General features: G+C 52.2%; 8 protein-coding genes across 8 annotated transcripts; 5 read left to right on the top strand and 3 right to left on the bottom strand.

Moving 5' to 3' along the window:
- Nucleotides 1–319: 319 nt before the first annotated feature.
- On the top strand, nucleotides 320–1076 carry BCR38DRAFT_485506 (uncharacterized protein; the record flags this gene model as incomplete). Its single annotated transcript, XM_040863893.1, has 3 exons — nucleotides 320–393; nucleotides 501–590; nucleotides 668–1076. 3 exons carry the CDS (start codon nucleotides 320–322, stop codon nucleotides 1074–1076), a joined length of 573 nt encoding a protein of 190 aa, XP_040715761.1.
- A 1248-nt stretch (nucleotides 1077–2324) lies between these two features.
- BCR38DRAFT_343722 (aspartic peptidase domain-containing protein) lies at nucleotides 2325–3792 on the bottom strand (the record flags this gene model as incomplete). Its single annotated transcript, XM_040856057.1, has 3 exons — nucleotides 2325–3285; nucleotides 3346–3479; nucleotides 3547–3792. The coding sequence occupies 3 exons, from the start codon at nucleotides 3790–3792 to the stop codon at nucleotides 2325–2327; spliced, it is 1341 nt and encodes a 446-aa protein (XP_040715760.1).
- Nucleotides 3793–4360: 568 nt separating this feature from the next.
- Nucleotides 4361–8066, bottom strand: BCR38DRAFT_434861 (stress protein ORP150). Its single transcript, XM_040860328.1, has one exon. It carries the CDS (start codon nucleotides 7812–7814, stop codon nucleotides 4734–4736), a length of 3081 nt encoding a protein of 1026 aa, XP_040715759.1. The 5' UTR covers nucleotides 7815–8066; the 3' UTR covers nucleotides 4361–4733.
- Nucleotides 8067–8418: 352 nt separating this feature from the next.
- On the top strand, nucleotides 8419–11094 carry BCR38DRAFT_212379 (uncharacterized protein). Its single transcript, XM_040854167.1, has 2 exons — nucleotides 8419–10619; nucleotides 10774–11094. Exons 1-2 carry the CDS (start codon nucleotides 8523–8525, stop codon nucleotides 10831–10833), a joined length of 2157 nt encoding a protein of 718 aa, XP_040715758.1. The 5' UTR covers nucleotides 8419–8522; the 3' UTR covers nucleotides 10834–11094.
- Nucleotides 11095–14521: 3427 nt separating this feature from the next.
- On the top strand, nucleotides 14522–15864 carry BCR38DRAFT_434857 (uncharacterized protein). The gene is made up of 2 exons (XM_040860327.1): nucleotides 14522–15175; nucleotides 15308–15864. Exons 1-2 carry the CDS (start codon nucleotides 14889–14891, stop codon nucleotides 15813–15815), a joined length of 795 nt encoding a protein of 264 aa, XP_040715757.1. The 5' UTR covers nucleotides 14522–14888; the 3' UTR covers nucleotides 15816–15864.
- Nucleotides 15865–15887: 23 nt separating this feature from the next.
- On the bottom strand, nucleotides 15888–20120 carry BCR38DRAFT_434855 (heme peroxidase). Its single transcript, XM_040860326.1, has 8 exons — nucleotides 18248–20120; nucleotides 18113–18189; nucleotides 17935–18051; nucleotides 17773–17878; nucleotides 17666–17715; nucleotides 17090–17613; nucleotides 16923–17023; nucleotides 15888–16857 (listed from the first exon to the last, which is right to left on the bottom strand). The coding sequence occupies exons 1-8, from the start codon at nucleotides 19640–19642 to the stop codon at nucleotides 16006–16008; spliced, it is 3222 nt and encodes a 1073-aa protein (XP_040715756.1). The 5' UTR covers nucleotides 19643–20120; the 3' UTR covers nucleotides 15888–16005.
- Nucleotides 20121–20568: 448 nt separating this feature from the next.
- On the top strand, nucleotides 20569–21141 carry BCR38DRAFT_434853 (uncharacterized protein). Its single transcript, XM_040860325.1, has one exon. The coding sequence runs from the start codon at nucleotides 20631–20633 to the stop codon at nucleotides 20883–20885; it is 255 nt and encodes an 84-aa protein (XP_040715755.1). The 5' UTR covers nucleotides 20569–20630; the 3' UTR covers nucleotides 20886–21141.
- Nucleotides 21142–21322: 181 nt separating this feature from the next.
- On the top strand, nucleotides 21323–22338 carry BCR38DRAFT_458053 (3-oxo-5-alpha-steroid 4-dehydrogenase; the record flags this gene model as incomplete). The annotated part of the gene is made up of 2 exons (XM_040862115.1): nucleotides 21323–21362; nucleotides 21422–22338. The coding sequence occupies 2 exons, from the start codon at nucleotides 21323–21325 to the stop codon at nucleotides 22336–22338; spliced, it is 957 nt and encodes a 318-aa protein (XP_040715754.1).
- Between the last annotated feature and the right edge of the window lie 210 nt (nucleotides 22339–22548).

The following is a 22548-nucleotide window of genomic DNA, read 5'->3' as shown; positions in this document are numbered from 1 at the left end:
TGTGCAGGGTTTCAGACGTCCTTTGCCTGAAATTGGACAAGTCTGGTCAGAAGACTCGAGTTCCACCAGTAGCAGGGGTTCGCCTGTCACTGAACAATTAAGTTCTTCCCCTTTCCCGGCACCCGTGGACGTTTGGGGGCTTTGATCTTTGTCAGATTCCCTTTCATCACCACCGCCACACCTCTTTTTTAACTACAAGACTTGTAACCATACCCGCGCCCCGACGACATTTTCATCCGTCTTTACCACCAGATACCCCAGCATTGTTGTCACCAAGAATCGACCGCCCCCATCACATACATACCGTGTACGCAACAAAATGGCCAGCCACAGTGGAATGTCAGACGAGGAGCTGAACCGCGACTGGAAGCCCAGTGGCCGCCGACCGCAATCGTGAGTGTGCCCGCCGTCTTGCTCACTTTCACCACGCTGCGGAGGACATAAAGTCGGACCAATCATTTTCGGATATTACAGGAGCTAACACCAGTGTCTTCGCACAGCACTATTGCCCGCTCCTTTAGTCAGGAGTTGATGGACATTTTCCGCATTGAGAACAGTGTCGCCGACTTGGACAAGGAAGTGCACAAGAAGTAAGTGTCCTGCAACGGGCGACACTCGCTTCATCCCATTGATGCACGCAACACTGACACGCGCGCCCACACCCTAGAAAGGAGCAAGTCACAACGCAGACTTCGGAGCTCGAAGCGCTCGAGCAACGGATCCGCGAGATGGAGGAACGGTTGAAGATGCAAAACGGCGCGACACTGCCAGCACCGTCGACCAGCCCGCGGGCAGGCCCACAGCCACTCGGCAACGCGTTCGGAGGACCCGCAGTAGACAAGGTGGATGCCCAGCAGCAACAGAGACCGACAGGTGCGTCCCGGCCAGGTACGGCAAAACAGACCCAGCAGGCGCCCGCCCATGGCGGCGCCATGCCGCCGACCCCCACAGCCAGCGAAGGTGAATACGAATTTGTCGATCCCTCTACCCCGTGTGTCTACGACCTTGGTGGTCTCGAGAGTCGAAGCTTTACTGACCTTGTGGTTATTTCTAAAGATGGCGATCGCGATTCGTAACATAACCAAACCCGCAGCTTCATCCCATGATGAGAGAAGCCGGCCGTTCCGCCTGGTGTTGCCCCCAACTCTGTAAAGTCCATCACCAACGATTTCCTTTCGGACCTCAACTTGATCCTGGTTTTGGTTCACATGGACTTTACACTACGACAACTGCGGCAAGAGGCGATTCTCAACCTAGGTCTCACCTGAGAGACACCGACCTTGTGGGAGGACAGCAATTGACTTGGACCCGCTTTGGATGCAGGCGCCCACCCTTTGGACAACGACCATACCATACACCCATCATTTACCTTGAGTCGATTCTGACACTGGGGCGATGAATCACCATTTCTAGCCCCCCATCACGGAGCCCCCGTCACTCTACAAAAATATACCCTCGTTTAGAGACGACACTTTTCCCCTGTCTTCCGGCGTTTATGGAGTCTCCGCAACATTTTTTCCTCGTCAATCCGTTCATCCACGACCTTTCCGAGTGTGTCTGCAAAGGAGGGAAACAACGTACCAGTACATTTTGTGCTGTATCGGCATTGAGCAGTGTCGGCATGTATTTGGGAGAGGGCAGTAGTGGTGCGGACGAGACCTTGAAATTGTTTCCGATATGCAGGCCGCTGCCCCAAAGCTCGTTTAGTTGTACATAGCATCAACGGAGTTTGCCAATGCATTTTTGGATACCAATCTGTCTCGTCCGAAACCTAGCGAAACCTAGGCAGCCCTGCTTCCGACTAACACTCCTTGCGAGATGAATATGCGGGCTAGCCGAAGACAATATAAACAGCGCGCACCCATGGTAGAAATACGAAGTTATTGCCTTCTACAGCACTATAGTGTCGGGATGTCCATATCCTCCCATGGTGGGCCGTTTATATAATCCTCGATTGCAGCTAGTGTCGCGTGGACATGGGCAAGCTAATTATTCTTGGTATGTCACTAATACGCACTAATATTTCAATATTCTGGCGTGGCAGATCACATGCTACACAGGTCGAGGGACAAGTCCAGTGTAATGAGGAAATTATCGTCGTGTATCGACTGATGTCAGTCTATCTAACAGAACGTACAGAACGCAAATTCTCAGTGCATGTTACTGCATGCAACAAGCTGGATGAAGAAGTCCAATTATGCCAGCAATATCAATCAACCTTGCGGGGGCATTGCCCTACAAGATCAAGTATGAAGCGGAGAGCCACTCACGTCGATTCGTGGATGGTCCAGCGCATCGAATCTACCCCATTTTCTTCGCCCCATTCACAAGTATACAGTCTTCCTGCTGTGGTATTGACGCATCTTGGTGTCGAAGCTGATATCGACGTCCAGAAGCTTGGGCGCGGACCCGAAGCGCTTCTTGCCCACGTCCCACACTTGGAATCCCGACTTCAGGAATACGTCGCCGAAGATGCCTTGTAGAGATGAGAAGCCGCCCAGACTCTGTAAGCCCGCATAACATTGACCCTCGTCTAGCATGGCGTAGATCATGTAAGCACCAGGTATAGTACCTGTGATGATGTTTCCGCTGGCGTCACCGAGCTCCCACGTGAAGTCTGGCGGAGTCGAGTTACACGGGACGGTGTAGCCGAATTCCTCATATGAGAAGTTAGCGCCTGCCACTGACTGGAAATACTGATCAACGGCATGGTCCGGAGCATAGAACAGCGTGGTTCCGGTGTCGAGGATGACAGTGGGGGGGCTATTGAACTCATAGCGGAAGGGTGAGCCTCCGACAGCGAAGCCGTTCATCTTGACGGACCAGAAGCCATCGGAGTTGTCAATGTCGATGTACTCGATATCAGAACCATGCAGCTCGTCATCAATGTACCCGAAATTCCAAGAACCTTTACTGCTGTTGTGTCTCAAGTCGGTCGTGAAGAGCGGATGTCGTAGGGCCCCAGGAAGGAAGTCTAGGAATCCCGGCTGGGGTGGGTCTGTTTCTATCAGAGTTGACCAGGCCAGTCCCACGAGCCCAGACATCTCCTTCCGTCTGACGAAGGACGATGACACCGATTCGGCGGACTCAATCGTCATGTTAGGGATTGATACAGCTCCCAAGCTGAATGTATCCTTGTACACGACGCCTTCGCAAGAGGAGAAGTCGCCGTAGATGATCGACCAGGTGCAGTTGGGGACCAGAATTGCAGTATTTGACTTGGTGGGGTCGTACAACGTCTGGCCTCGCACCATGGACTTGAGGGTGTCGGTGGAAAAGACCCAGCTGCAGCACATAGCTTAGTCTCAGGCAAAGGTGGAGAGGTAGTGGTTAGAACCAACTTACGTATCTGCAGAGCCCGTGTCGAAGTCCAGATACAGCTGCTGGGGCGGCGTGCCGATGCTTGCCGGAGCGAGCCACTCAAGATCGCCCACTATGGGGATTGCTGGAATGCTTCCCTCTGGTGAATTGGTCAGATTCTCATCGTGGAAGATTGCAAAGATGTTACAGTGATGAAAACATACCATGATCGGCCGGTGCCTTGACGAGGTGCTTCGAAACAACCTTTGCCAGACGGTCGGGGATGGGAATCTTGTACTTGCTGAGGGTCTTGTAGTACTCCAAGGAGGGATGTTGACGCGTCTCGGGGATCTTGTGCTCCAGAGGAATGGAGAACACATCCTGGCCACGATTCAGGATCGGGCCAGAGGAATCAGCGACCGGGATAGAAGCCACAAGGCCGAAGAGGGCGAGCCAGAAGGTCACAAGACAGAGGCTTGCGATGCCAGCCATGCTGTACTTGGTGACTTTTGATGTTCTAGCGTTGGTGTTGGGATGGGCAAAGGAACGAGTGAAGTGATGGGTGAAAAGAAGGATTGCCAAAAGGAATGACAGGAATCTTGAAAAACGGAAGTCGGGACAAAAGTGCTACCAAAACGAAGGTGGTGAAGCCTGGATGGCAGACTTGCACCTTCCAGATCGGTTGGTAGAGCAGATGTGGAAAGAGTGGTGACCCTGAGGTGAATTTTACCAGACAGCAAGCTTATTGAGCTTTATAATGTCTCGGACTACCCTTGGACGAGAGCTTCCAAATGGACCAAAGCATTGGCAACGTTGAGTCTCTTGCCAAGCCGGCGGGTGGCATTTATTTTGTATTGAAGGGAGAGCAACTTGTGGTTCTGTGTAAAGGTACCTTACATAGCGATGACAGATGGGTTGTAACCGATACACTGGCCTTTCATCTGCACATCGTACTTTCCTCATCAAGACTATTCCTCGCTTCATGGTTCACTTGGCACTGTACATTCTGGAATATCTGGCCTTGATTTGCGCGGCCCAGAAGGCTGGAATAGCTAACGCAGGCACGTGTATTACTTGAAGGTGATGTATTCATCCGAGGAAGGTACCGCGAGGAACGTGGTGCGTTATTAGCACGGGGCACTGCAGACTCTAGGTTACTGGTTGCCCAACACAAACGGGCTTCGTGCGAGGGCTCATTTGCAATCCACCAAACACTACACGGCAAACGTGTTGAGCTTGTGCACAAGTATCCCTTTGGACGTGGTGGTACCGCCTGCCGGCAATGTTTGGCAGCACTCACCCGACTACCAGCTCTATCCGTTTTGGGAGTACTATGCTGCCCAGGGCAAGACTCGAGGGGCCCGTGACATTCAGCTAACAGATCCCTGATGGGCAATTGCATGTGGTATTATTCATAAAACGTGTAAAATGTATCACAGCTCATCATGCTTCGGCTTCGACTCCTTGCCATCCTTTTCTTGGTACTCCTTGGTGAGCTTCTGGATCATCTCCTCAATCTCTTCGGATGTGGGCTGTTTCCCATCACCTCCAAATTTAATGTATCCTTCGTCATCCTTCAACTCCACCGTCTGTTCAGGAGCAGATGTACCCGTCTTTGCTGTGGCACTCTTTTTCTTGGACTTACTACCCTTGTTGGAGCTACTGCTCTTCTTCTTGCCCCCCTTGGAGTCAAAGTTCTTGACTGCCTTCATGGCCAGATCCATGCCGGCTTTCTCGAGCTTCTTGGTCTTTTCTGTGATATCCTTGGCGGTGAGAACTGGGTCAGCTGTGTCAGGCAGCTTGTCCTGTTCGGCAAGTTTCTTCTCGAGCCAGGTCAAGGTGGACTCGGAGAGGGCTGTGATTTCATTCAGATCGTCAAGAGTGTACAGCGGCGGGACTGGGCCACGGTCCTCCATTGTCGCCGTAGTCGTGGATGTCGTAGTGTCATCGTCTTCAAGACCTTCAAACTCATCAGAGCCCTTGGACGGAGCAGCAGTGACAGTAGAACTAGTTTCCGAGGTTGCGGAAGCAGAAGAGCTGATGGAGGACATGAAAGCCTCGGCATCGGAGATCTTTTGCTTGATGGAATCGATGAAAGTGGCAGTCTGGCCGAGCGCATCTCTTAATGCTTTGACGAGCTCAGGTCGCTCCTGTGATTCCTTGATTCTTTTCTCAACAGGAGAAACCAAATCTTTCAGTTCCTTGAGGCGAGCCTTGAACTCGTCACGAGAAGCGTCGGCACCGTCATCGTAAAGCCACTCGCTGGCATCACCAGCCCTCTTCTCCAAGACGGCACGTTCTGCGGGAGTAGAGGCGGCAACAAACGATTCACTTTCCAGAAGATCCCGGACCTTGTACGTAAATCCCTCCAGCTGATTGAGCGTCTCTTCTCTCTGTTGGCGTGATCGGTCAGAAGCCTCGAAGGCCTTGATACGATCCTTCGCTGCCTTGAGATCGGCCTTGGCAAGCTCAGGGGCTCCGGCCTTTGCAACAGTGTAATCAACTGGTATTACAACAAGTTGCCTTTTCTTGGGCTTCGCGCTGGCTTCGACCGATTCAGCCGACACCGCAGATGAGGCCGTAGTTTCAGCGGACATGGTGTTTGACTGCATAGATGAAGTGGTGGCCGTGTCGGTAAAAGCAGTTGTCGATGTTGACTCACTGCTCCCATTGCTTTCACTGCTTTCACTGTTCTCCTCGCCATCATTCAGTGGTTGTTGGTCCTTGTTCTTACCAAAACCAAAGAGGTTCTTCACCCCATCCATCATGGAGCCCTCTTTCTCGGGCTCGTCTGCCTCACATTCCACAGTAGCCTTGGCCACCTCGACCTCGCCGTTGTCACTACTGAGCCGCAAACCAACCTTGAAATGAATATCCGGGTTCAGGCAGCCGTTGTTGACCATCAGCGAAGCTACTGACGCAGTAAGGTTCTTGGTTGTCAGAACTCGAGTGTCCTTCTCCACAGTTCCCTCGTTTGACGGAACCTGCTGGTAGAACTTGACAGAGAAATCCTCATGGTTCGCGAACGTCACTTCCTTTGGAGCTGCGCCCAAGAAAGACCTCTCGGTCCACAAGCGTTGCTGCTGGACCTTCTCCTGGGGATTTGTCCATCTCATGCCGGCTGGATAACCAGCAGCATCTGAGATTTTGATCTCCTTGACTCGAAAGCTGGGGCTAAGCTCTGCAGCCCTGAAGCCAGCACCGAACACAGCGGCCTCATCCGAGTTCACATTACTGCGCAGCTTCTCGCTCCCTGCAAATTTCTCTAGGGCTTTCTGGACAAATGGTGTCCGAGATGCGCCACCATGGAGGATGATGGAGTCAAGCTGGGAAATGTCGAGCTCGGCCGTGTCCAAGGCCTTCTGAACCGCAGCAGCCACCCTCTCGACATGAGCCTCAGCCATCCCCTCAAAGGCTGTACGAGTGATCTTGTACTTGAAGTCGACATCCTCGTAGAGGCCTTCGAAGCTGGTTTGAGTGTCGACATTGGCACTGAGAATGTGTCGGAGCCTCTCCGCTTCTTTCAAGAGTTTCGCCATGGCTCGACCATGTCCCTGAACGCTTTCAGTCACGACCGAGGCCTTCTTGGCAGCTGATGTGTCGACGAACTTGGAAATCATGTCATCCACGATCAGGTAGTTGAGAGCATCGCCGCCAAGGGTCCTGTCTGAGCCACTCCCCAGGACTTGCACCTCCTGAACCGTCTTGTTGAACTTGCCAATGTCCTTTACTGTTCGGCCCTGAAACTTCATGATGGTTGCGCTGGTGGATCCGGCACCCATATCGAACACCATGTGGTACTCGGGCTTGCCTCCTTCGTTGATATTGGGGAAAGTTCGGCTGGTGGCGTAGTTTAAGCCCACTGCCAAACCATCACTGATCAGGGAGAGGACCCTGAGCCCAACCAATTCTGCAGCCAACTCTACTGCACGCTTCTCCTCGGTTGTGTAGAACGGGGGAATTGTGACAACGATAGAGCGGACCGATGTGCCAGAGCCGGCTAAGGCTTCAGCATTGCGCTGAATGCTCTGCAGCTGCATGGCTAGTAGTTCCTCGATCATCCATGCTTCCTCCTCGGCGGTGAATGCCTTGCTCTTGAAAGCGACAGTGCCTCGAGCTTTGTGGGGTTCCAATTGCAGAGCAGGATGTCTGGCAAGGTATTCTGAGACCAACGCATCGTCCGAAGGTAGCCCAAGGAGGGTCTTGAGGTTTGGGTAGACGTCGGCGGGGAATCGAGCTGCGAGAGCTATGGCGTTCGAGCCGTATGCTCGCTCAGGGTATGCGCCAGACTTGGGGCTATTCTGTGAAGGCTTGAATGCGACCGCGGACGTCTCCTTTCTTCGCGAATCTTTCGTCAGGACAATTTCGAGGGGGATGCCGGGTTTGACGAGGGCGGCTTTGATGTATTCGGTGCCAAGATCGACGCCAAGTACGGCCGAGACGGCGAGCGCATTTGTCGAAAACAACAGTACGACGCAGAGTATGATTGATCGAGGGGAGAAAGAGTGCGCCATGGTGGAAAAGAGCAGTAGGCGACTTGCTCGCCTGTCTCAGAACGGAAGCAACGCAACTGAACTGTATTATAGACGAAAGGAAATGAATACAGACAGGACCGAGTTAACCGGAACGGTACAGCTTTAAGTACGCCTACCCGGCTGCTGTAGAGTCGTCGAATGTCCACTGGTGAATAAATCTGTCCTCAACTTCTATAACAGTGAGTCTTCAAAAACGCACTTACAGACCGGTGTTTATTATGCCGTCAGAAGAGGCCACATCTGAATTAGATTTTGTACCCCTGTTACATTTTATGGGATGGCCCAAAAATGCCACCCATAAGCATTTGATTGGCCCAAGAGCCGCAAGTTTAGCTGACAGCTTCTGAAGCTTCGTAGCTGCCTGCTACAAAGTACATGCAATTGCACCCCGCATGAAGTAGCGTAACTACGGCCACTTGCAACGTGAAGTTCACGAACGAATTCAGGATCCATGAAGTTCCTTAGTGGTTGTCTATACAAACAAACGATGTGTCAATTTGTAACTACTTGAACAGCAGCCGCTGCTCTGAAGACATCCGACAACCCAAGTACCAGTACCTTAGTGACGGTTGAGGCTCGGGTACAGAGATGCCACATGTGTTTAAACCAATTATAGCACTTATTGATGGCCCCCACTCTCTCGGTTTCTGCATATTTCCCCAGCGCGTCTGACGCGTTAAGCACTTCATGGAGTTGGCTGCTGGTGACCATTTGGGAATGCATCCATGGTCCGCACTCACCGATAGCTGCAAAATGCCTCCTCGCAGCGTGGTTGCAGACTCGGATGATGAGCTTGACGATTTAGTCTCGGTGAAATCTATCGAAGAGGCAGCCCAGCTCGAACGCAGTCCGGTCAAGACTACCATCGAAGCACCAGAGATTGAGCCATTGACCCGTTCACCAAGCCCGACAGCATTACATATTCAACCACCGCAAACAAGCTCTACAGACCCATCATTCTTCGACAGGGTGTATGATGAGCAGTGCAGGGCGCCTCACCATGACCTAGTTGAAAACATCATTCGCCAGAGTCAGAAGGCAAATGGCAGCAGTAGCGACATTTCACTCCCAGCCAAAGGAAAGGGCAAGGGAAAAGCTCAGGGAAATGTTTCTTCGGCTACGGACATCACGTCGCCACTAGTACTGACAAAATATCGAAAGAGTCAGCTCACTCAAGTGAGTACCGCAACGGAGGTCAGCACGCCTAGAAAGTCCGCAAAAGGTGAATGGGATGTGCCAAGCAGCGGCGATGAGCTGGCGCCATCGAGGAGTGCGAGGAGCTCCAAGGCAAGAAACAAGACTTATGGCAAGCGAAAAGGAGCTAGCCCTAGGGTCTCTCAGACTGGTAATGTAGCGCCACGCTACAATCAGCCAACTCCAGCAGCGAAAAAGCGGCAGGGCTCCCCAGCCGACTTGCTTGATCCTCCAGAGTCACCAATCTTCTACGTTGCAGAGAGCCACCTTACTGCTATGCAAAAGCTGCAGTACGAGAAGGTTCAACTATCACCAAAGAATGCTGCTGGGCAATTAGATCCGGCACCAGTTACTTCAATGCCACTACCACCTGCAAATCACAAGTCCAGTGGCGCTACCACCATTGCATACTCAACTCCCAGCAGATATGCATCTTCAATTCCTAAACTACCTTGGCAGGAGCAATCTACAATGCAGTGTGAAAATTCTGGGACCATCATCAATGTAAGCCTTTTCGATCAACCGTCGATTCGGTGGCTAACATGCCTGGATCAGCTCATTTCATCCTCTCCGGACGCCATCGTGTCTGATAATGGGAGATCGCAGAGGAAGCAGCCGGAATCGAGTACGAAATCACCCTCACAGGCCAAGGATATCGAACATAACAGAACGGCGATCTCTTCTGTGAAAAGGAAAAGAACAGATGCTAGAGAAGACAATGACGAACTAGGACACCATTCCTCACGGGAGTCCGATGAGATCGGCTTTCCCCGAGAAATAGATAAACCAAGACCAAGCCGTCGTAGGTCGAAACCGAGTATTCTGGAACATCAAAATGAGGACAAAGACAATGCAGCAGTGGCGCCTGTGGGCGACAACGGTGTAAATTATTTAGGCACCGCTGCGAGTGACGAAGCGAATACAAGCCTGGCCGTCCCCGATAGCACTAAGGCTTCCATATCTCAAACGAAATCACTGTCAAAGAAGCGAGGACGGCCGAGGAAAAAGACTGCGAATGATGACATTAGTCCGGAATCGGTATCCAGCGAACAGCATGCCTCTATCGTCCCGGACTCCTTGCCACTTCCTGCGGCGCCTCCTGTGGAACGGGAGACGAAGACTCCAATGGGGAATTCGAAGAGGAAAGCAGGTCGTCCAAAGAAACAGCCAGTAAGCAAGCAGATCGTCCGTGATGAAGATGGCGATGAGCAGCCTGCAGATATTATTATTCCAGTGTCAACAGTCACAGAGGAGGCAACGGCGATGGCCGTTCCAGCAGATGGGTCGAAAAAGAAACGGGCTCGTCCGAAGAATTCGGAAACCACCGAGACCGAAAAGCCTGCCGGCGATGCTGCAAAGGCAATAGATGTCGGCAATTCGTCTCTAACAGGAAACGACCCGAATACACTAGATGTGCAAGAGGATATTGAGCCTGAGCCCGAGAGCAAAAACACGAAGCCGGCTGCTCAGACTGCAGGCCTCAGCGAGGTAGCCCGCAATAGCCTAGTCCGTTCGCATTCAACAATCTCAGATCCGGATAAATCGCTCAGTGCCTTGGCCGTTAAGCCGACGGCCTCGCGAGCTGGCAAGGTGCGTTATCGCGTTGGGCTCAGCAAGAAGACAAGAATAGCTCCACTCCTGAAGTCGTTGAAGAAGTAGGCGCCAGAGCATTTGCACGCGACGCGTTGTATTGCTACCTAAACAGATTGATTGGCTTAGCACTGTATGTCTAACTGGAATTTAGATTCATCTGATCGGGCCAGTCTCAGATGTGGCAGTGTATGATGGTAGAGTACCCTCATAAGCTGGTATACAGAAGGATGTATGGGAATATTCAGATCCAGTTTCATGAGCCCGTCATGTCTTTTGCTTCGAGACCCTGGGGGTGAAGAGCTTTGTTTTCTCTGCTATCTTCAAAGAGCACGCAGGTTTCAAGACATGATGATGTCACCAACAAGGGCGCCCTGGCTCAGTTTACCAGAGAAGATGCAATATGCTCAGGCAATGGGTGTTCATCCGCCCCATGCTGTAGCTCCAGCAGCCGCTTCGGGGCCGCTGCCCACAAGTGTCCTGGCCTCGCTTGGGGCTGACTCATAATATGAGCTGACTTCGGCCAACGTCGGATCACACTAATAATTCCTCCTCGAATGCGAAATGTTACACATTAAAGGGCATTTGCTTGATAGCTTACTTTAATCCTCAAGTACTACGTATGGCACATGTAACCGTTGTGTTGTTGCACTGTGCCCATACACAACTTGTTCACATTGCTGCACCGCAGGTTTGAGTAGCCGAATTTGGAATATCACACCTTGTGGTATTTTTATGTTTCATCATCTTCATGAACCATGGCAGGAGGAGCCGCACTGCCCTGAGCGGAAATTTGGTGCGAATCACAAAATCCTGTTCTCGGTGATAGCAATCAATACCGAACACCATGTTCCTTGCCACTTGCTTAGCATATTTCAGCACGAGGATCCAGATACCTTGTACGCGAACCGAAATGAGGGTGGGAGGGTGTGAACCCAATATCCCGTCATCTGGCGGGGGCCGATCTCCATTGTAGCGACACGTACCAAGCCTTCTGTTGCCACCAGACCCAACTCATATCCACGATCCTGTCCATCGTCAGCTTTCCCTCAGCCTCGACTCTGACACAGGACAGCGCATCAAGTTTCCAATTAAATTCGGTGCACACCAGCTCAATCTTCACCTTGTCCAGTGCCTTGGCAATGGCAACCCAGCCCGCTTTCTTGAACAGCAGCGTGTAGTACCTGTTGAGCCCCTGAACTCGAACAGTAAACCCAGAAGGATTTTCATTGTTGATGTGAAGCCTTTCACGGTTACGCCGTAATCGACCCATTCCCTCGTGCCGTATGTAATCATGCTGTCCTGACTGTCTTGAGCTGTTATTCTGAATGACGACCGGGGGTAAAAAATGTGAGCGTTGTTGAAGGAGGCACGGTGTCAGAACCCATTGGCGGCCCTTTGCAAACTTCTTGAGAGTGAGGTGCAGTGTACCGTCCCACCATCGATTGTCAGCTAGACGGTGCCATCGGCCCGTTTCTTGACGGCCGAGATATTGATGTCTAGCATTTGGATGGTTTGGCTATCAACGTCGTCTGGGATGGTCCATTCCAAGACTGTGGAGGCCGCTGAATATAGAGTAGAGCCCCCGCCGTCAATGGCGATGATCTCATCCTTGTACGATATGCGTTCGACCTCAGCGACACCTCGACTGCCGCAGTTTTGTACTGTCCACTTGCAAAGCGGCGCCGGGATGAACCAGAGCCGAGCCGACCAGGTTACAAGTCGACATATCCCGCACCTCGAAGGCGTCAGAAGCGTTATTTAGACCCCGCAGACGAATCGCCAAATCTTGTCCATTGGATCCATCAACAGATTGCTCAACCCGACTCCTCGTCGCTTGAAAGATGACGAGGGAAAATATAGGAAGAGGAAGCTTCTGCTCACGAGATGCGAGGTTTGGTAGCTTAGGGTCAGGAAATACAAGACCTGAGCTGCTCATGCGTACTTTCTTTGCTCTTTTACAAACCAGATAGGTCAACATGGTGTGGACTCCGTCAAGTACGAGTACAAATACCAATCGGTTTCATACACCATCATCTACGGGCCTTCTAGAAGTGTTATGTGGAAACCTCCACAAGTGTGTACTTAGAAACATGCAAACGAATTACAGTATACGCACCGAGCTCTCGCCCGCCACTTCTTGTCAATTCCGTATGCCATGATTCCCAAACGCCGTATCCTATGCAGTCCGGTCATGCTTTCCCTCACGTTTCCATGAACGAGTAAAGCATAAATTATGCCTATACGGGAGTCCGCACCTCAATTTCATAAACACCCCGATTCCAAAGGCACCTGTACGTACCAAGCACCAAATGCATTGCTCATAATCTCGGAGGCGTTTCTCGTAATGAATCACTTAGCCGTCTCGGGAGGCCGGAGTCATTGTTGCTGCCTTGGCCATCAGAGAAAGACCCCGGCAACGCTGGAGAGCCCGTCCCTGCCCTGCCGCGCTCCTGCAATCGGAAGTTCATGAGCCACCTGACATGCATGCCCAGGACACCCAGCGTACTCCGGATCTCAGTCAGCTGATCCTTGATCTGGAGCGTCTCGTTGAAGAGCATCATCGAATGACGCCCCTCGACTTCCGTGAGCCCTGACGATAACCTCTCGACTTTGGATTCCATCGTCTCGAATAGGGACAGGAAGTACTGATCCCTTGATTCGTACGGCGCGGTATCCGTGTTGGTGGCCGTCTCGGGCATGCTGATTTCCGAGATTGGATCTGGCGGGCTGGCTGCTGGTATCGAAAAACCCCGATTCTCGAGAAACTTGATCCGCCGGTCCTTGAGGCGGTCTTTCTCCTGTAGCGCAACCAGCTCTGCACGCATCTGGGCAAGCTGTTCGCCGACGGGTCCAACCACTCGATAATCGCATGTCTCGCTATGTGCTTCCAGCAACTTGCGGGTCATCTGGCAATTGCAGCCAAAGGGTGCGAACTTGCAGGATGTTACCACCTGTGGACACTCCTTCACATGTTCGTCTTGCTTGCTGCGCACGAACTCTGCCCTACAGAGCTCGCAATTCGTATTACGATTGGGACACTCCGTATCCTGATGATCCTCAAGATCCGCCTTCTGGATGACCTGTTCGCAATACTCACACTTGACATCGTAGTGCAGACACCCCTTCCCCACGTCCTTGCGAGCCACCGTCCTGTCGCAAGAAGGATGCGGACACGGCACCGGCGTCTTATCGCAGTACCTCGTGACGTGATTCTCTACCAGTGATCTCGCCACAACTAGGTTGCAGCCGCGGTGCCGATTGGGACACCTGACGTTGAGGCTTTCGAGCTGGTTGTGGATGATTTTGGGGGCGGTACGGGTCTCGGACACGAGCTTCAGCGGAAACCGATCGATGGGGCAGACGGGGTTGAGGGCGTGCGCTTGGACAAGGCACTTATGGCAGAAGACGTGATCACAGTTGGTGATGACAGGGGCGACGAGGGCGACGCGGCAGATGGGGCAGATAAGATTCTCGTCGATGGTGCCTTCGTACTCGAGGGCGCACAGGTCCACGGGTGGTGCCGGTGCCTCGCCCCGGACGAGCGGGCGGAGGGCCAGAGTGGTTGTCGTGGTTGCCACCACGCCCTCTTCTGGGGTATTTGGGGGGGGCATGACTGGGAGGTTGTCAATGCATGGATGTGTGCAGTTGGTGGGATACTTGGCTCAGTAAGGGGGGGTTGTTGTGATCCCCCTTGCGTCTTTTGTGTATATCGAAATGATGTATCGGAATGATGGCCCTGGACTCCTGCGTGGCACGAACAATGACATTCGCAGGGCCGAGCCGCACCCCGCCCCCACCTTCAATCTCCGCACTGTGATTTAAGCATAAGCGGTCCAGCAAGGTTATGCCCCTATCCGAGTTGGCGCTACTTGGAGGTACCCACCACTTGTAAGTGAGTTCTCAACATCACATCCAGCTCTAATATACGCATTCTTCTTGGGTTTGGTGATAGTTTGTCTTTCTGCGCATGGTAATTGAGAATATGGAGGTTTCCTTTGCCACAATGAAATCATGTTCCTGCCTGTGCCCCCCCTAGCTACAAGTCCAGCAAATCCCAGCTTCTATGATAACATGAAAATGGTTGTCCAACAGAAACAGCAAAGCGCCACCGCTAGATGCACGCGAACCAACCCGTTGGGTCTCGCAGCATCACGTCTTCGCCCTGGATCTTCACCCTCAATCTCCAACGAAATGCCGTCGCCGACCACCACTCTCTCTATCCCCGTCATGGTCCAGGCTGATACCCCCGGGTAATACTCCATCACCATGCCACCCAGCGGCGCGCAATTCGCCTCCATCGACGAGCTGGTCCTCATGCTGGCCGAGCATACCGACCCAGAGACCCTGTTCACCCTGACCCTGGCCAACCGGCGCTTCTACTCCATCTTCCATATTTTGTACCTGCGGTCCCGGCTGGACTGGACGTACATGTGCCACACCATCAGCAACTCGTCCACAGCCCTCTCATTCGAGTCACGACAGGGGACTAGCCAGTCAACCGAGGTGCAATTCCAACACATGCTAACCATAGGCCATCAAGTCCTGTCTCTCTCGTAAGTTGCGATTATTAAAAACCAAAGGAGGAAAACAAGGAAAAGAAACACGTTTATATGAGATCCAACCACCTGTTGCTGCCTACATGCGATGATACGCAGCAACAAACAATCCACTCACAGGACTCACAGATTGACCAATTGCTTCATGGACAAACACAGCCTAGCCGTCCTAGGCCACCTCCTCCCCAACCTGACATCCCTCACCATTCGCTCGCGCAGCAACAGCACTACGCACAAGTACTCCGACCTGGCCGTATACGCCCTAGGCCACATGACCAACCTGTCCTGCATCAAAATCTACGCCTGGCCCGGCAGCTTCGACCTGCTGTCCTACCTGTACAAGTACGCCCAGGCCATCACGGACAAGTACGAGGCCATGAGAGGCGCCCGCGGAGGCCGCGAGCTCGCTGTGACGATATGTTGCGTCAATCCCGCCTTGGTTGTTGGCGACCCCTTGGCTCAGACCCCGCGCAGTTGCGATATATGCGACCCGGGCCTGGATCTTTCCGGAGCGGCGCCCGTGGGGAAATATCTCCCCACTCCGGTGTCTTACCTGCCGAGGAATGTTCGCAACTTGCATATTGCCAATCGGGTGTGTCATTGGGACTGGACTTTGGGTCGGTCGGAAATGGAGTGATCTGCATTATTGGAGATAAGGGGAAGGGGCGGTGCCAGGCATATCGCGCTTGCAGATATATGATAATTGATTCTCTATTGATATCTATGAAAGAAAAGGGCTAAACCCTATATTGACGCGGCCTGATCATGGGCGTGCCTCCTTCACTCATACAGTTCCGACAGTCTACCTCCCGGACCTCTCGAGTTGTCTACAACTGTCCATCAAACAACACCTTCAGCCCCGTTGCAATCGGCGAGTACGTGCTTTGGAAAGCATCCATGTACGTCTTGCAACCCTTCTCATCGACAAAAGTTTTCACTTCCCCCTGAGGTCCCGGTGCCCGGCGGAGATTATCAAGCCGCGCCACGACTTTCAGCATTGCCGTCACGGAGATACGGCTTATACCAGCGCCAAGACACTTATGATATTCATGGACGTAGAACTTGTAGCTGTCAAGGGGCCGATCGAGACGCACAGTCTCGGGCTCGGGGTACAGCGTAGGATCCATAGCAAGGCTGCTCAAGTCCGCAAAGACCATCTGTCCAGCCTTGAGCTCCAGGGTATGTTCGTCCTTGAGCACGGTCGTGTCATTGCGCACATATCGAAGTACTGCGTGTGACCCGTTGAGCCGGATCCCCTCCATGGCGTAATGCATAAGGATTTTGTCCGCTTCTGATGTGTCCTGCTTGGCCAATTCTCGGATTCTCGACAGGTGCTCCTTTCCCCGCCCGAGGTAGAAGTCGATAATCTGTGCGAAGATCTCGGCGTTGTTGGCAACCATGGGCGCAGCTGCTACCAGGACTTGTGAGTAGACGGATTCGTGCGGGCTCAAAACGTAGTCGTGCAGCTTTCGGGAGATGTTGACGCCGAAGTCGCCCACCTCGTCCTTCTGACCCATAATCTTTGACAGCATGTTGCCGAAGGTCTTGCCCGTGCTTGGAATTTGGATTTCAGCCTTCATGATTTTATCGAACGCTTCGATGATGGGCTTGGCGGCAATGAGCAGCGGCATCGTTTTGACGGGGTCGACGTCTTGATAGAAGTGTATCATTAATACGAGCTGGTGTCCCTTGTTAGATATACAGCTTTTTCAAGTTATATGCTTGGTGGTAACAATGTGCTTACTATGAGAATGTCGCGGAGTTCGTGCTCACTAACGATGCCGTGAGGCCGCTGCTGTGTCTTCAGCGGGAGCGACCAGAACTGGGCAGCAAAGTGAACCCCAGCTGCGAAAAAACTGTTAACAGACTGCGTGAAAGCACATTATCTACAAGACTTTCGATAGAACCTACCAATATTGCCGACGTCTCGAATGATGTCAACCTGGCTAGTAGCTTTGGCACCACCGACCTTGCAAGACCATTTTTGGAGTAGTTGCATCGTGATCTCTTCATAGAGTTGCTTGACTAAAGTCTCCCAGCAATCGGGATGTAAGCAGTTCTGCAGTTGGCCACGACGTTCTGTGGAGGACGGTCCATCTCCAGCTAGGCAAGCTTTCGTGCTATCATCGCCGCCAAGGAAGTGAAAACCACGCCTCCACGGCTCGAACCCAAAGGCTCTGTTATTCCCTAGTATAGTCTTGACACAACTGGGAGATTTTATGATAGACTGCGCAGGCAGGCGTCGAGGTCGACGAAACTCATATATGTCCGCTCTGCCCAATTCCCGAAGAATCTTCTCGTTCTCCGAAGGAATTACCATTGGATAGTGAGCGTAGACGCTGTTGTGCTCAAAATGTTGAGGGAATGCCCGGAGGATCAGCTTGTAGAAGACACAGCCTTCTTCAATAGCAGGATCAGATTCGACCTCCTTAAAACTGCCGGGTTTTCGTTAGCAAGATTTCATCAGGGGTGAGGAAAATGTTTTACCCCCAGTTGGTAAGAGTCCGAGGATGATAATTCAAGGTATAGTGACGGTCCTAAAACCAAGTTAGAAAACACGAATCATCTTCTAGAGTGTTGGGAAATTGTAATCACCCTCGAACCAAGGTAATGGCATCTGACAGAATCGCCCGACTGATGGTATAACCCGGAGCCAGCCCTGACCCCGGAACCATAGGCGGCTTTGCCTCCTCGCATACTCTGCATCTGCGAGTTAGTGCTTCCGGTTTTTCTAAGAAAAGTACCAATACACTTACATCCCAGGATACAACTCAAGATAGTCTGGGTGCTCAAACAAGGACTCGAGATTCTTGGCAACAACTGGGTCTGAGTTGACATCTTGGAAAGTCTTGTGGGGCTCGAGTCCGAAGAACCTGGAGATAGCCGTTAGATCGCTGTTGTTTTTTTCTTTTTGTTATTATTAATATCACTTACTTTCTGAACTCGTTCAAGGTAGCTGTGTGCCAACCCCTCGCCTGTTGTATCCCTAGAACATCAATAGCGCGCAAAACCTACACATAGCTGGTAAGTCATGTCGAGATCTAAAAGGAGAAAAAGAGAGCATCATACCGCAGGAACATTGTTGGCCCCAAACGAACCTGCTAAATCCTCAATGCTCTCTATCAAGATGCGGGCGAGTTCATCATCGTTGAATTTGCCATCGGCCTGCCTCTGCAAGCCCTCGAAGGATCGCTGCTGAGGATCTTCCGGGATCTGCTCCTCCCAAATCGCAAGTGCCTCGAGAAGTTCTCGAGTTGAGGCATCGCGATGGTCTTTACCGACAAGCTTCTCGGTGAAGGTCTGCGTCCACTTCTCGTCGCGCAGACTAACGCAAGAATGCCACCGGTAGATGAGGTTGAACTCCAAACTGACTTGATTCCCCGAGGCCATCGAGTCGTTGCCGTCGCCGATGTCAGACTGGGGGTCGATCCACCACGTAGATTCTGTGCGATTGAGGTTCAGAATGGTGCGAAGGTAGTCGTGAAGAATGATGTGGACATAGAGTCCGCAAGTGACAAGTCGTGCCGTTTGGAAAAGGTTCTCATCGCGTTTCTCGGCTGCTGCCTTCTTCTTTTCCGCGTCCAGGAAACCCGCAGGCTGGCTGAAGCGACCATTCTCGTTGATGGTTGCCAGCTGAGTCACCGTATAGTTGTGGAAGCGGTTGAACATGATGACGAGACAGACGACCCCAGGAGGGAAACCTAACAACTTCTTCTCCGAAAAGCAGTCCGGTTTCAACTTGCCGTCTTCGAAGGCCCTGACAGATGCCTGCTCATCTTTGTTTGACCCGTAAAGAGGAGCCAGGTCGAGGTACGAAGATGTAGTGGAAACGTTTGGATCTTGCCTTGAGGTGCGGAAACAGTCGTGGATGATCAAGATAGCCATGTAGAACAACATGCTGGATATGTTGTTGGGGTGAGGCTTGAATCCTCCATTGTCACGGCTCATGACGACGTCAAAGATCAAATCGGGGTCCGGTAGAGAGGCTGGCATCAGCATTCGGGGCTGTACAGACCTAGCGTAAGGGGCCCCCGCCTTTCCTAGCTCCGGTAGGTGTATGTTATTGTATGAGCCATCAGCCTGACGGTAATTGTACACATCGCCGAGGCCACACGGGGGAGGATGGTCCAGTGAGCCCCAAATATCCTTGGTGAAGGCGTTGCTGAGCCTGGCTCTGTTCGGAGACCGGTCTGGAAGTTTGGAGACGAGGGTAACTAGATTCTCCATAAACATGGTCCTATCGTCCGTCAACTTTTTCTTGGAGAGGTGCTTCTCGACCAACGTGAAGAGTGTCTTGACATCTCGTGCATCGAGGGATGCTACATCTTTCAAGACACTGGTATTGGAGTCATCAACAGCAGGGCCATCCACCCTTTTGGACGACACCGGCTTGGCCGCAGCATGTAAAAGATGGCCATACTTGTCGAGCGCGGCGAAGACACCGTGATCGTCCGTCTTGCCCATGCTTTCAGAGGCTTCGAGTTAATATGATGCTGTGAGATATAGATTCTACAGAAATGGTAGCAAAAAGAAAACCAAAAAAAGAAAAAAAACAGATGGTGCACACGATGAGGACGAAACCACCGACTTATGTACTTGTGCGGCGTCATGTTCCGAGTGCTAACTGCTGGGGGTAAATGCAACCCAAAGTGTGCCATTGTCTCACTGAAACGAGTGACTTGCTTTTATGGTCATGACCTCAACCGAACGAAACAGAACCCGGAATTATCTCCACGTATCTTCTTGTTCGGGATTGCGTTGGAATCGGTGAAGTGACAGCAAGCTCGTACTGGTTGTGTCGAGGAGTAACCCCAGGAGCAATCAGCGGAGTCATGCCTGGACTGGGCTGGGCCAGCCAGCCAGCATCTACGCCATTGTCTTCGCCTTTGTTTGAGCAAAACATCAAGATAAGACGCAGTTCCCTCCGGCCAAACTGATGAGGCGCACTTAAGCACTCTCTTAGTTCTAGCCAAATATTCAAGCCTCAACCCAGGAACGGCATGACGGCTAGAAGGCGCGGAGTATGCGACCCTTGGAAATTTTGAAACCTGCTCAATCAAGTTGCTAGTTAAAAATGGTCCCAGATGTGCTGAAGTGGACTGAAGCATAGGAAGCCGCGAGCCTGCGGCACGTCCAGAGAGATTGAATAGACGGAGTGCTACAGAGAAGTGCAGTTGAATCGAGGGCTCATGACCTATCGTAAGCAACATATTCAGCTGGCCTCGCCTCTTGTTCGAAAATATTGGACACTATGCCGTTTCCACGAGGTTGAGACCGAAAAAGGTATGCCCCATGCCGCTGACAGCCTTGGCAGCGTACATGACTGGACGGCTGCGCCATGGATTGATTGGGCACACGCGAATACTTCCTTCCTGCTTGCCTCGGCGACGATCGTATATCTGAGTAAGTACAGGGCCGGAAGCCAGTGAAACTTGTAGATTTTAGATTAAGAATGCAAAGGGAGTTGTTCCGGAGCTGTATCCCCAAAGCCCCCAGCCCGTGCCAGAAAAGGCTTCAGGCCCCTAGCAAAGCTTCACGGTGCACGCTAAATCGTACGAGTCTGCGCGGCCTGTCGATACTGTTTATTAACAGTTGCGCCTTTCCAATGTCTTCAATCCCTGAAGGTTGCGTCGCGGTTCCCAAATATGTGATCCTGGGCGTGTCTCATTGGCTGCGAGATGCCCAGCACGAGGCAGCATCACAATGACATCGTATCTCTTCTATGTCGTGGAGACCGCACATGCTGCTTGCGCACATGCTGAGATGGAAGGTGTGTTTTGATCATTCGTTTGCCATCGCCTCATGGTTTGGGTTGAGTACTACCCAAGCTCACACAAGCCGGTTCGAGCTTGCTACAGCGGTTACTTCTGGTAAGTCCATATTGCATATAACCGTTTATGCACTACCCAAGCAGATGCAGGGATACTGCCCAGGATTTCAACATTTTGTTTCCCAACGACGAGAAGAACGTGGGCGCGATTGACCAAGGTTTTCGGAGTCCCAATTGTTAAACCTCGGCCACGTCACCCGGCGCCCTCTGTTGTCCCAAGCCAATCGCCATCTTCAGGGCTCGAGGGATCGATCATATACCGGATCCTCCCAGCTCGGCCGCAATCTACGACTGAGAAACACAGCCTTTTCAACATGTCGACCGCCGAATTGTCCTTGAAGCTGAGCAACAGGTGTAGGCACCAGTTCCCCACGTTCAGGCCCAATCGCAGAATACTGACGGTCGAACAATAGCTCCCAAGCAGCAGATCAAAAGACTGCCACCGTCAGTCGACCTGCCCAATGATGCCACCGTCGAGGATGCAAAGATCGCCGTGGCCCGCAAGGTGGGCATTGCCGACCACAACCAAATCGGCCTCTTCGACCCGACGACAAAAAAGACGTTGAAGGACAGGAAGGCGCTCCTGCGGGACCTCAAGTATGAGGAGCTGCTTGTAAAGGACCTTGGCCCCCAGTTGGCCTGGCGCACCGTCTTCCTCATCGAGTACTTCGGCCCTCTGCTGTTCCACCCGCTGTTCCTGGGTTTGCGGTCGTACATCTATCCGGCCCTCTACCCCTATGTCAAGAACTACGTATCGGAGCCGAACTCGGGCAATGCCCTGTCCCTCTCCCAGAAGCTCACCTTCGGCTGTGTCCTGCTCCACTTCCTCAAGCGAGAATACGAGACGGCCTTCGTGCACCGCTTCTCAGCCAGCACCATGCCTTTCTGGAATATTTTTCGCAACTCCTTCTTCTACTGGGCCGTTGCCGGTCTGCTGGCTGCCTTCGAGGTGTACGCCCCGTTCTCGCCCGCTGCCCACGCGAAGAACCACGCCATTGACGCATTGGGTCTTGCCTTGTTCGCCTTCGGTGAGACGGGCAATTTCATGGTGCACAAGTATCTGTCCAGCCTGCGAAGCCCTGGCGGCACTGAGAGACAAATTCCGAAGGGATTGGGATTCGGTCTCGTCACGAGCCCCAACTACATGTACGAGCAGCTGGCCTGGGCTGGTGTCATTCTCATCAGCCGTAGCCCGTCCGTCGCCCTCTTCATCTCCATCGGAATGTACTACATGTTCATCTGGGGTAAGGGCAAGGAGCGTGCGTACCGCAAGGAATTCGGTGACAAGTACAAGAAGAAGCGTTACGTCATGCTCCCTGGACTCCTGTAAACTGCTCGACCAGTCTAGCGGACATGAACAAGAACTTCTCCTTTGATGTCTCTGGGGATGTTTCTCTGGGGAATGGAACATGGATGGAGTAACTCGAGCTACTTTCGGGCTGCTCCCTGGTTTTGATGCATTTGTTGCTCAGGTTCCACCAAGAAATAGATATTACACGTAATAACGCTTTAGCCATGATAACCAGTCAAAGTGTCTCAA

Source organism: Pseudomassariella vexata (assembly GCF_002105095.1).
Source record: "Pseudomassariella vexata strain CBS 129021 chromosome Unknown BCR38scaffold_7, whole genome shotgun sequence".
NCBI classification, from domain to species: domain Eukaryota; kingdom Fungi; phylum Ascomycota; class Sordariomycetes; order Amphisphaeriales; family Pseudomassariaceae; genus Pseudomassariella; species Pseudomassariella vexata.
The sequence above is the reverse complement of the archived record's forward strand: the minus strand, read 5'-3'. Positions and strand labels throughout refer to the sequence as shown.